Source organism: Chiloscyllium punctatum, chromosome 9, assembly GCF_047496795.1.
Source record: "Chiloscyllium punctatum isolate Juve2018m chromosome 9, sChiPun1.3, whole genome shotgun sequence".
NCBI lineage: Eukaryota > Metazoa > Chordata > Chondrichthyes > Orectolobiformes > Hemiscylliidae > Chiloscyllium > Chiloscyllium punctatum.
The window spans coordinates 53,288,452-53,302,312 of NC_092747.1; the positions used below are offsets into that span (position 1 = coordinate 53,288,452).

Sequence of the window (13,861 nt, forward strand, 5' to 3'; positions counted from 1 at the left end):
AGCTTAAGGGAACAATCAATTCCATCCAACTTAGCAAATGGCAGAGTTGACTCTATTAACTGAATGACCTATCTCTTGTATGTAGATTTTCACTGCAACCTCCGCTTGAGATCTTACTGCATACGATTCTGAACTCTTTCTCAAAGTATAACTTTTTCCCTTATAAATCCAGACTGGATGAGTGTTTTTGTCTGTTCAACGTTTTGGTAGGAAAGATTTATCGCCAGTGTTTTTGAATACTCAGATCTCAACTATTAGGGAGGGTATTCGTACTGATTAGATGAAAATGTGATCTGCATTCTTATGAAATTTAACTCGCACAATTTCTAATTTTTATTTATTCTTGGGATGTGGGTGTCATTGGAAAATGTCTAGAAAAGTTCTATTCCATTAGGAAAAGCAGCCAAAACAAGGACCTGTTTTATGCAGGGATACTCTATTTAACTTACTGATTGGAATTTAACTTAGAATTCAGATTCCATGCTCTGTTTTTTTAATGTATTTGTTCATGTGCCCTAATTGATATTTGTACTTAAGCAGATAACTGAGCTGTTTCAGATCCAATGGGCCAAATGGTCGCCTGCACTGTAACAATTTTGTGATTCTGTGACTCATTGAAGACACTGGTGTATCAACCACTGTAATTTTGAGGTAACAGTGAAGCTGGAATGCTCAGCTGTTTAATACACGACTGTAATATCAAAAGCAACTGCTGACAGTCGTGTCAGGTGTTTTAGCTTTTATACCACTATTGATAGTAATTTTTTACATTGTCTCCATTAGCAGCTTGAGGACCAATATAAATGTTAGTGAGGTATTGTGTAACTTAATACAAATACGCCCGTGTTAAAATCATAGTACACAAGCTAAAATATACGGCAAAGCCATAAGTGTCAGAAGCACTGTGATGAAAATGTATTCCATAAATTGTTGTCTGATGTTTTAGGAACATTTATGTGTTCTTCTTCATTTCATCTCTATTTCTCCTAATTGAGCCTAGAAACTCTTTGCACTGCATAAAATTGACTTTTTTTTTAATGTGAGGTATGTATTTAATTCTGAATTTCCCCAATTCATATGCAGCTTTAGCAGCTTTCACATTTTGCTCCTTTTGTATTAAGTCCTTGGGAGCCTCTATCAACAGCCTAATGACAGCAACGTGGACCTGCAGCTGTTCTGGTTACCCTTTAGCCTTTAACTGAAACAATATTGAAGTTCCTTAATCTATCATTTAAAATAAACTTCAATAGTTCTGCTTAAATCTATCCTGCATGCTTGAGGGGGATAACGAAACACTTGCAGTAATTAATCAGAAAAGATAGTGACATTGTAGTGGTGGGATGCAAAACAAAATGTAAATGGCTGCATTGATGACATGCTGGCTGTTCAGGCTGCAGCCACAGTGTAAGCGGTCCACAAACATAAAACTGTTCTGTTGTAGAAACCTGGGAAAGTTTTAGACTTTGGTCTAATACTTGAATCTTATATTTAGGATTTATTAAGAATTCCCTCTTTTTTAGAAGTCATCCTTACAGGGAAAAAGGCAAATGTATCCATGAGTGAAGAGTGTCTTTAATTTTGCTTACTCAAAAGTATCTTAGATTTACCACCAAATGTTAAGAATTTGTATTCTTCATGTTTCACTTATCATATTTCTCTCCAAAATAACTCTGTGCTCTTATCAAGAGGTTAAGCTGTAAGGAAAGATTGCATAGATCAGAGGTTTTGGACTTTTTACTCTGAGGCTTTCCTCCCATAACACACACATTCCACAACCCTGAAAATGGAAGAAAGGTTACCATTTTACTGCATAAATGTTCTGTCAACACTGTTATCAGTCATCATGTTATTGTTGTTGGTGCTGCTACTATTCATTTGCTACAGAAAATACTGGGATGAATGTTAGGAATCATCTAAGTGAATTTTCATTGAGTTTCATGTTAGAGTTTCTCTCCATGAGGCCTAGCAAGTTTTCCTATGCTATCATCTCAAGCTCACCTCATTAAGTATGTACCACGTCCCCAATGGTGTCCCTTTTGTCCAATGCTAATTGGGTTCTCCCACTCCATAGGCAATAGTACTCATCACTACTAAGATATGAGCTTCATTTTAGAGCCCTAGCCGTGCACCCAGTCAAGTGGTGGTAGTCTCATGTTGCCCTATACCATCTATGTAGTGGTGAAGCTACCACAAGCTAATGCTTCTCGTGACACAAGTGGCACGGATGACACTTCCATAAACACATACCTGTACAGCTATACTCCAATTACTGTTTAAACATCAGGCCACACAGATTCCCTGCCTTTAGCCACTTCTTACAATTAAATTGTTTGCTTTGCCAGCAATAATGTTTGCTTTGCCAGAAATGCTCACATCCTGCAAAAACATTAAGAAGAAAGCTTTGAATGCTATGAAGTCAAATACAACTTGATTGCAATATATAACCATCACTATCATTTGAGATTTTGCACAGTTGCAGAAGTTGTTTTTGTTCTGTGGATTACTTAATATTATTGAATCATCAATTGAGATTTTTAAAAAATGGGACAATGAATTCTAATGTTGTGAATTTTGTTTGCACAGGTGAACATCATTCCAGTTATTGCAAAGGCAGACACTGTTGCCAAAAATGAGCTTCATAAATTTAAAATCAAAATAATGGGTGAACTGGTTAGCAATGGGGTACAGATCTATCAATTTCCAATAGATGATGAGACAGTAGCGAAAATTAATTCAACAATGAATGTAAGTATTTTAACACTAATTGCACTTTTCTATAAAGGTAGATTAAAGTAAATCAACTATCTGGAAAAACTCAACTGTCTGCATGTTTGAATTTAGAGTTGAAAGAGAGATTTTGGTTTTTTGACTAATGATGCAAAAATATGTACCCACATTCAGGACTCATTAAATTGAGTTAACTGTTTGAGTAAATTGTTTGGGTTATTAAAGAAACATTGTTTGTTAAATGGTAGCTCAAAGTTTTTATGCTACTGGCTAAAATGGAAGTTTTTAAATCTTGAACTTCAGGGCCATCTACCATTTGCTGTAATTGGAAGTACAGAAGAAGTGAAAGTTGGGAACAAAATGGTTAAAGCTCGACAGTATCCATGGGGAGTTGTGCAAGGTAAAAAGAACAGACACAAAATTGCAGTGACTTTTATAGTACGTTTGGCTGGCACAACTTCAGAGAAAAGGAGGAAGCTGACTGCTTCACCAATTATTTAGCCTAATATAATTGCATGATTTCTGGTGAGGTTTGATTTGGATGTTCTGAAGATTAGATGGGAAATGAAAGAGGAAATAAATGCAGATTAGAGAGCAGAGAACTTGTAAAAAGATAGTTTATCAATCAGCCCTACGGACAAATTCTTTAGATTTAATGACAGTTAGAGACATAGTTATAAAGTGATCAAACTTGGAAGTAAATATTTCAGGGATAGTCACGTTTCTAGAAGACTCACAGAATGGAAAGGGAAGTGAAGTCCATGATGAGAAGAGATACACAAGGCTCGTGATATGGAATGATCTTGCCTAAAAAGGTGAGAAAGTAGAATCCAAAGGATGGACATTACAACCACAAGGGACAGAAAACTGAGATAGGTGTGGTTAATAGGCACTCTCACCATAATTATATCGGAGAAGGTACTAATCAGTAAATAATTTGAGCTTCTAACAAAAATGGAGAGGGATTTTTCAACTTGATATGGACTAACAGATTAAATTGGCCTGAGTAGTCTTTAAGACTATTTTGTACAATACTTTCATTTTTCTGAAAGAAAATGTTAAAAACTAATTGAGGATGGGCTTCTAGGAATCTTGTATATAATGAAGAGATCCTGTGCAGCCGGGAGAAAGGATAAGCCAATTAAAAGTGTTTGTGTACTAGTTCCAATAAAAATTTTAAATCTAAACAAGACCAATTGCATGGGTGTTGGGGGAGAGATGACTATGGTTTAGTGTTAATAGACTACAAAGTATTGTAAGAAATTCTGGGAAAAATTTCAAAACGTGCAGTAAACTATAGTCTGATAGTGCCAATTTAGCTGCAAATCTATTATGTTGCACTATATCTTTGTACATCACATAAACCATTAGACCAAAAAAAAGGATAAATTCATTCTAATAATGTTTAAACAATTTATCTTATTGTTTGTCCATCTGCCATCAAGGTACTGGCTGTAACATGGAATGTGATGGTATAATACTGCCTCAACAATATTTCATCTAGACAATAGGTGCAGGAGTAGGCCATTCTGCCCTTCGAGCCTGCATCACCATTCAATATGATCATGGCTGATCAATAGTAATTGTCAATCATCAATTCTTTATGCACACTTTTATTTTGTCTAAATTTATCTTAGTTGAAAATGAGAACCACAGTGACTTTGTGAAACTGCGGGAGATGCTTGTCTGTGTCAACATGGAAGACTTGAGAGAGCAGACACACACTCGGCATTATGAGCTGTATCGTCGCTGCAAGTTAGAAGAGATGGGATTCAAAGATACAGATCCAAATAACAAGCCAGTCAGGTACTAGGCATATTCCTTTGCTTGAATATTCAGCTTTCAGCTTAAAAGGTGCAAATTTTACTGCCTCCCTTTTTTTTGTTAATTTTACACTGGTGATCCATCGTCACTGCCAAATCAGATGCAAGCCCTGCTCTACTCACTATCCAAATTTCCATAATTTTAAAGCTTTATTTAAGTTTCCTTTTAAACTTTTCTAGTGAACATAATGAGAATTTACATGTTTATAGTGCGTATGTATGTTCCAAAGTACTCCTCTGAAAAATGAGTTAAGTTTGAAATATTGTTGTTATAATTGTAATGCAGGTGAATGTATAAGCCAAACTGCGTGCAGTAATATCCCATAAAAAGCAATATAAGAAATTACCAATTAAAAGTTTTAATTCTCTTGAGTATGGAATGAACACTGGCCAGAATGTTAATGGGAAAATCCATTGCTGTTAAAGGAGAGGGGTTTAATTTATGTAGTGGTTTTCATGATTTCAGGACACCCCAAAGTGCTATATAGTCAATTAAAAATTTAATATAGTAAATATGCTTTAGACATATGGAAATATGACTGCCAATAGCTTCCTGGGCACTTTGAGACACGGCTGCTTGCTTGTTGCACATTTGTTATTTTTGCAATGTAAACTGTTGCCAAATGATGCATGTGTGAAATTAGCATGACACACTGCCACACAATAAGGTGTACACCTCCTTTTTAAGTAGGATTGCTGAGCAGCAAGGCAAGCTGCCTGGTTTTGTAACTGAGCTAAGTGGCACAGCAAGGGCAGGGAAGGCAAGGCAGGGACGCTGCAAGCATTCAGGAAGACCATAAGATATAGGAACAGAATTAGGCCATTTGCCCCAATTGAAACTGCTCTGCCATTTGATTGTGGCTGATACATTTCTCAACTTCATTCTCCTGCTTTCTCCATAACCCTTGTTCCCCTTACCAATGAAAGCCTATTTATCTCTGTGTTCGAGACTTGATGACTTGGCCTCCACAACATTCTGTGATAAGTACTTCCACAGGTTCAGCCATCCTCTGGCTGAAGAAATTACTCCTCATTTCAGTTTTAGAAGGTTGTCCCTTCACTTTGAGGCTGTGCCCTCAGGTCTTAGATTCTCCTAGTTGAAGCATGTTCTCCATGTTCACTCTGTCCAGGCCATTCAATACTTCGTAAGTTTCAACGAGAAGCCCCCTCATCCTTTTAACTTCCGTCAAGTATAAAAGTCCTCAACCACTCCTCATATCACAAGTTCCTATATGTGCACATGGCATCCCCAGGATCATTCACTAAATCTCCTCTGAACCCACTCCAAGGCTCCTATCAGGTCCTTTTTTCTTTTATGGTTCCTTACATCTGACCAGGCATATTGTATGCCTTCCAACCCTATGTCATTTCTCACAATCGATTTAATTTCACTTCTTGCTAACAGTGTCGACCCCAACTACTCTGCCCATCTGCATGTCCTTTTGATAGGATGTTCATCCTTTAGATATTTAGTTTCCACCCCTAATCTGCTTGCAGCTACATCTCTAATGCTCACAGCATCATAGTTGCCAATTCACAATCTGTGCTACAAGTTCATTTTTACTTTATTTCCTATACTGTGCACATTTAAGTGCAACATCCTCAGTCCTGTGTTGATTGGCTCCCTTCCCATAATTGTACCCTTATCTGCTGTCCTTGAATTTAGATTCCCGATCCTTTCCATACTCTCTATCCTATTACCCATTCTGGAAATGTTAGTCACCACTCCTGAGCCCTCCCACCCCCTTTTAACTATGTTGAAATCTTTATGACTACTCAATATTGCCTTTTGCTATAATCCTGCTACAGCATGGAGATTGATTGAGATAGAGCCCATCCCAATGGTACAGTTCCTTCCTGTCGCAGTACTGTTGCCAGTGCCTACGTAATGAGACCCTTTTTTCCTGCACCACTCATTTAGCCACCTATTTATGAAGTGAACCAATTATAAGTGAGCAAACAAGCAGCTCAGATGCAGCTTCGTCTAATCCTGTCCGAGCGCACAAAATGTCCTTGCACCTAGTTGTTGTGAGCTGCATGAGTGTTTTGCAGATAGATTGTAGAGGTGCTGTGTGAGGGATTGACAAATATCTGGTGCCAATGCCTGTGGTTAAGGGGTGGCTTTGGCTGGTGGCCATTGATCATGCTATAAGATAATCTTTGGTACTGAGCATCATTGAGGCTGATTGTAGCTAGCATAGAGCTGAAGTTGCTGGGTATCCACTGAGTTTTATGTAGTAAATTCTCGATGTCTCGCCTCTTTATTGTGCGTGCTAAGATAGAAAGCTGAATGTTAATATCGTGGGGAAAAGCACCAGTCTGAGTCAGAGTCGGGGTTCAATGACAGAGTTTATTGCACAAGGAAATACCCCAACAGCACAGAGGTCAGCTGCGAGTCTTCTCTCAACCTGGAGCACATGTCGAGAATTTTTTATACATCTTGTGATACAATAGGTCAGTGATGAAATTATTGTCTTTGTACATGGTTTGTTTATAGTAAACGTTGCAGAATCATTGATCGTTTCGATACAGTCATGTCTACCCTGAAACTGACGATGTCCGTTTCAATGTCTGCATGGAATTCCATTGCTGTAGTAATAGGTGCTAATTGCTCTTCCTGAGAATGACCATTACCGCAGCCCTGGCCATTAACATTGACATTTCATATTTAATCTGTATCAAGTTGTTAGCATTTCTATAACAGGTGCTGGTTGCACCCAGACACTTTGGCGGGAAGTATTCGTTATTCGTGTATCTCTCCCCCACCCACCTTAAACTAATCAAGTGCATTGTGCTGGCATTCTGGTGGTCTCAGGCAGTGTCTGTACCTGCTCTGCTGTTTCTCTCCACGTTGTGATCCGGCGGCCATCTTATGTGTCAAGTTGGCCAGCTTATGGCTCAGCGGTCATCTTGTGTGTCAATGTGCCTAGTGTCACCCTGCCCTCTACCATCTCCCTCTTCCTTAATGAGGTGAGTTGTGGCGTTAATAAGCATTTAACCATCTATAATTCCGCCTTTAATTGGCAAGTGGCTCTGTCTACTTAGGAACTCCCATTGCTGTTTGAAAAATGCATGAAAAATGCATTGAATTACTCCTGATTAAATATGCCTCCCCAGACCTTTCATCTGATTCTGCCACAAATCTCACCATTGTCCATGTTGCTGAAAACCCTATAAAGTTTTGTTTTTAAAACTTTTTTTGTGTACCATGTCCTGGAAAAGAATATCGATCTACTGCTGTGCTAGCTTTTAAAAACTTGTCAGCTACCAGAAGAAAATCGATGGCAGAAAAATGTTATTGTTTGGTATACCAACTGTAGAAATAATGTTAGCCTTTTTATGAAAAGTGTACTATTGATAAAGTTTTCACATTTCCAAATACTTCATTAGTCCTCTAGATGTACATAGATCCCTGAAATATGAATAAATAATTTTACTAACATCAACACTTTTATGTTAAGGTTATAAGTTTGACATCTGTGTCCAGGGTTTTTATTAAACAATTAGTTAATACTTTCTTCCAGCCTTCAAGAAACGTATGAAGCTAAGAGGAATGAGTTTCTTGGTGAACTTCAGAGGAAGGAAGAGGAAATGAGGCAAATGTTTGTGATGAGAGTTAAAGAAAAAGAGTCTCAGTTAAAGGAGGCAGAGAGAGAGGTACTGAAATAATTGATTGCTATAACATGTAAGCTTACACAAACTCTCATTCTACCTTATACACAATAACAGTGTAATATCCAAGTAATGAAGGCAATAGTTTAAGTAAATTTAATAATGATTAGTTAGCAAAAGGGGCTTGAAAAGCATTGTGTGAAGTATTAGTTATTTCTGAAAATCTTTCTTTTGTTTTCCTCTTTATGGAATAGGTTGTGTTGGAACAGATTATTCATCCAGAAAAACTTTATCAACTTTTATATATTTATATTTATCAAATTAGACCACAATATTCTGGCTATAGAAACATTGCCATCCCCTGTAACCTCTTTTTTGAGAAGGCCATGAACTCTTCACCTCCAAATGAAGACCATCCTGACTTGGACACATATCACTGCTGTTTGATGCTGAGAAACAATCTTGGAATTGTTGTGAGACCGTTTTGACAAGGACTGTAATAATTAGTTGGGAATTAGGAAACCAAGTAAGGATGTGGAGAATATACCTGGTATAGATGCACCATGATATGCCACATTCAAGAAATATCGATGGTAAAAAATACTGCACACAAAGTTTAAACACTGCCAGAAAGTTGATTTAAACAGACTTTGTTTTAAGTCATTGCCTACCTTTTATTACTATGCTAATAAAGTTAAGCATTATGCTGTTGTAATTTGTAAAGTGTTATGGTACTTTGCTAAGCGACAACATTGTGTTACTTCCCTGATTTAGGTATTTGCAAGACAAATATACTGGTACTTCCTTCAGTGTTCACCTTTCATATTGCTACAACTTTTGTAGGCGTTCAGTCAGAATGTTGCTGGAAATCCATTTACAAGTGAATCTAATTTTCTGCTAACGTTAGCAGCCAGTTGGGTGAACCCAGGAAAATTCTTAGCAAAAGAAACCCCATTGCTAATTTTCAAACGTAGTTTTTAAAAAATTATTCCTAACCGAGAAAGATAGCTTGGATTTAGATTGACAAGCAACATCGTCTTAATGTTTTCTATCTGATATTTGCACTGAAGGCAATGCAACTTGTGGGTTTAAAGGAAGTTAATACAAATAATAAAGAATCAATTTGCATTTTTGATTTTACATAACTGTGAAATGAAGATGTGTCTGCTAAAATCTTAAGGAAAGAAAACTAACCATTTAAGGTACAATGTCCCTGCAGAATGAACTAATTTAAACAAACTTAAAGAAGACCGGGTAACTATCTACTCATGCAATTAAAAGGAAGTCTAGGATTGTAACGCACATCCTGCAAACAATGTATTTGTGTATTGCCCGTGGTTTTTAACTTTATAAGCAAGATACTGTACTAAGAAAAGCTTTGCAGATTTGATACCATCTTATGAAGCTTGAATTTAATAACATTTTTTAAAAATCACATTGGCAGTTGCAAGATAAATTTGAAAACTTAAAGAAAATGCACCAGGAAGAGAGAAAGAAATTGGATGAAAAGAAAAGTGTCTTGGATGAAGAGATGAGTGTATTCAATAAAAGAAAGGCTGCAACTGAACTGCTTCAAGGTCAGGCATTCCAGACTGCACCACAAATGAACCTCAAGAAAGACAAGGATCGCAAAAAGTAAGTACAGTTTTGATGTTAAAATCAGAATTTTTAAACATATTTCAAGATTACCATTCAAATTTTACATTTGGAAAATGTGGACATTCGGCCCATGAACCAGCTCCCAAAAGAGCTACCTTGCTAGTCCCACTCTCTGGTGTTGATCACTTTCAAATATATATCCAGCTGTCTTTTGAGACCTCTTGTGGAATATACTTCCTTCACTCTCTTAGACAGCACAATCCGAATCCTAACAACTCTCTGAATAAAGAAGTTTCTCCTCAACTTGTTCCTAGCTCTTTTGCTGACAATCTTGAATTTGTGACCCTTAGTTGTGGTCTAACTCCACCTTTCCAACTAATATCATAACACTTGAGTTCATTGTCTTATTCAAGACAGAGTAAGGTAAAATTTTCATAAAGTCAATGACCCAGCCTCCCATGCTTACTTGAGAAAATAATCCACAGACTAGTGACCTCTGAAATTAAAATTTGTCCTCAGCTCTGTCAAAAATTGAAAAGTCCTGGCCCCTAGTTTTAGCCTCACCCTGTTAAGTCTCCTCAGTATCTTGTATATTTCATTAAAATCACTTCTCATTCTACTAAACTGCCAGTGGATATTGGCACAGCCTGTCCATCATTTCTTCAAAAGATAAGCCTTTCATTCCAAGAATGAGTCATGCAAAATCTTCTGTGAATTGCTTCTTGCACAAATACATCAGTTTTTAAATAAGTAGACCATATTTGTACCCGAGAATGCAACTTTAAAAAAAAGTTTTGTGATTTACACATGAAAGAAGTGAAACTATCACTGTATTCTAACAGATGAAAGGCTTAACAGACAATCAATTTTTCAATGTATAATTTCAGTTACATCACACTGCAAATTTTTGCTGTAAATTCTGTGTTACGATCGATCCCTCCACTATCACCTGATGAAGAAGCGTCATTCTGAAAGCTAGTGTGCTTCCAATTAAATCTGTTGGACTATAACCTGGTGTTGTGTGATTTTTAATATTGTATATAGTGTTGCATAACTGGTCTTACTAAAGTCCCACAAGTAAAACTTTCCAACCCCTTGTAATGAACCACAATGTTCTTTTTTGCCTTTCCAATCAATTTGTATACCTGCAGCTTTGCAATTTGTATAGCAGGACATCCCTATCTTATGTATCAGAGTTGCACATTTTCTCTTCCTTTAAACAGTAGACTGCTTTTTCTAGTGATAGTCATACAACATGGAAACAGACCCTCTGATCAACTCGTCTATGCTAAACTAGTCCCATTTGCCTGTATTTGTTTCATATCCCTCCCAAACATTTCCAATCCACATACCAGTCGAAATGATTTTTAAATGTAATCAAGCTCACCTCTGTCACTTCCTCAGGCAACTTTTCCATACATGCATCACCCTCTGTGAAAAAACTGCCCGACCGGTTTCCTTTAAATCTGTCCCCTCTCACCTTAAACCTATACCTTCTAGCTTTGTTCTGCTTGGGGATAAGACCTTGACTATTCACCTCACTATTTTATAAACTTCTATAAGGTCACCCCTTAGCCTCTAATGTTCCAGGGGAAGAAGTCCCAGCCTCTCCTTATAACTCAAACCTTCCAAGTGTCAATAACATCCTTGTAAATCTTTTTTTGCACCCTTTCCAGTTCAATAACATCCTTCCTATTGCAAGGCAATCAGAATTGTACATCATACTCCAAATGTTGCCTTACCAATGTCTTGTACAGCCATAACATGACATCCCAATTCTTGTACTCAGTGCTCTGACTGATGAAGCTAAGCATGCTAAAAACCACCTTCACCACCCTGTACACCTGTGATATGACTTTCCAGGAACTATGTACCTGAACCCCTAGTTCTTTGTTCAACAACACTCCCCACAAACGTACCATTAATTGTATAAGTCCTGTCCTAGTTTATCTTCTTAAAATGCAACACGTCCCATTTAAATGAATTAAATTTCATCTACCATTCTTCAGCCCCCTGGCCCAGTTGATCAAGATCCTGTTGAACACTGAATTACTTTCTTCACTCCCACTCCACCACTAAGTTTGGTATTGTCTGCTTACTAATCCTGTAATCTTAGTCAAGTTATTTACATAAATGACAAGCAACAGCGGACCCATCACCGATCCTTGTGGCACACTGATAGTCACAGGCCTCCAGTCTGAGCGACAACCTTTTACCGCCAAACTCTGTCTCTTACTGTTAAACCAATTTTGTATCCAATTGGCTAGCTCTCCTGAATCCCATGCAATCTAACCTTACTAATCAATCCACCATATGCAACCTTGTTGAAGACCTTGCTAAAGTCCATGGAGCTAATGTCTACTGCTCTACTTTCATCTATCTTCAGGCCTGTGACCAATGGTGTGCCACAAGGATTGGTGGTGGGTCTGCTGCTTTTCGTCATTTAGATAAATTATTTAGATGTGAACATAGGAGGTATAGGTAGTAAGTATGCAGATGACACCAAAATTGGAGGTGTAATGGACAGCGAAGGAAGTTACCACAAAGTACAACGGGATCTTGATCAGATGGGTCAGTGGGCTGAGGGGTGGCAGATGGAGTTTAATTTAGATAAATGTGAGGTGCTGCATTTTGGAAAAGCAAATCAGAGCAGGACTTGTGTACCTTTAATGGTAAGGTCCTGGGGAGTGTTGCTGAACAAAGAGACCATGGAGTACAGGTTCATAGTTCCTTGCAAGTGAAGTCACAGGTAGATAGGATAGTGAAGAAGGCATTTGGCATGCTTTCCTTTATTGGTCAGAGCATTGAGTATAGGATGTTGGTTAGGCCACTTTTGGAATATTGTGTGCAATTCTGGTCTCCTTCCTATTGGAAGGATGTTGTGAAACTTGAAAGGGTTCAGAAAAGACTTCCAAGGATGTTCCCAGGGTTGAAGGATTTGAGCTGTAGGGAGAGGCTGAATGGGCTGGGGCTAATTTCCCTGGAGTGTTGGAGGCTGAGTGGTGAACTTATTGAGTCCAAAACTAGAGGGAATAGGTTTAGGGTGAGAGGGGAAAAATTTGAAAGGGACCTAAGGGGCAACTTTTTCTCGAATAGGATGTTAAGTGTATGGAATGAGCTGCCAGAGGAAGTGGTGGAGGCTGGTACAATTACAGCATTTAAAAGTCATCTGGATGGGAATATGAATAGTAACAGTTTAGGGGGGTATGGGCGAAGTGCTGACAAATGGGACTAGATTAGGTTAGGATATCTGGTCGGCATGGACGAGTTGGACTGAAGGGTCTGTTTCCGTGCTGCACGTCTCTATGACTGTGACTGTATAACTCTTCAAAAATTTCAATCAAGTCTCTGAGACACTATATCCTACACACAAAGTCATGCTGACTATCCCTAATCAGTCCTTGTCTTTCCAAATGTACACCAACCCTGACTCTCAATCCTTTCCAATACTCACCACTGACATCTGGCTCACCAGTCTGCAGTTCTTTGGCTTTTCTTTGCAGTTTTTCTTAAATAATGGCACATTAGCCCCCTCTAGTCTTTTGGCACTTTACCCATGGTTGTCAGTGATACAAGAATCTCTGCTAGAGGTTGTGATTTCTTCCCTGTCTTCCCACTGTGTACTGGGACACACTTGATTAGGTCCCAGGAATTTACCTACCTTTTTTGTGTTTTAAGACATCTAGCGCCAATCTCTTCAGTAATATGGACTCTTTTTCAAAGCATCACAATTTATTTCCCTAGAATAGGGTAGGGTAGGGCAGGGTATCCCTACTGTGTGGAAACAGGCTCTTCAGCCCAAAACATCCGCATTGACCCTCCAAAGAGTAACCCACCCAGACCCATTTCCCCCTCACTAATCCACCTAACCTACACATCCCTGAATGCTATGGGAAACTTAACATGGTCGATTCACCTAACCTGCACATCTTTGGATTGTGGGAGGAAACTAGAGCACACTGAGGAAACCCATGCAGGCACTGGGAGAATGTGCACACTCCACACAATGTCGCCCGAGGCTGGAATCGAACCTGGGTCCCTGGTGCTGTGAGGCAATAGTGCTAGCAACTGAGCTGTCTTAGCTTAGTGTCTTTCTCCAC

The 13,861-nt window shown here is 38.4% G+C and overlaps 1 protein-coding gene across 1 annotated transcript in view; it reads left to right on the top strand.

The window, feature by feature from the left end:
• Positions 1–13,861, top strand: part of septin10 (septin 10) — an 89,293-nt gene that overhangs the window by 63,887 nt on the left and 11,545 nt on the right. The window contains exons 5-9 of the mRNA XM_072577532.1: positions 2,584–2,745; positions 3,031–3,127; positions 4,365–4,533; positions 8,075–8,207; positions 9,607–9,797. Of these exons, the coding sequence (XP_072433633.1) occupies positions 2,584–2,745; positions 3,031–3,127; positions 4,365–4,533; positions 8,075–8,207; positions 9,607–9,797 (752 nt within the window). The remainder of the gene's footprint in view (positions 1–2,583; positions 2,746–3,030; positions 3,128–4,364; positions 4,534–8,074; positions 8,208–9,606; positions 9,798–13,861) is intronic.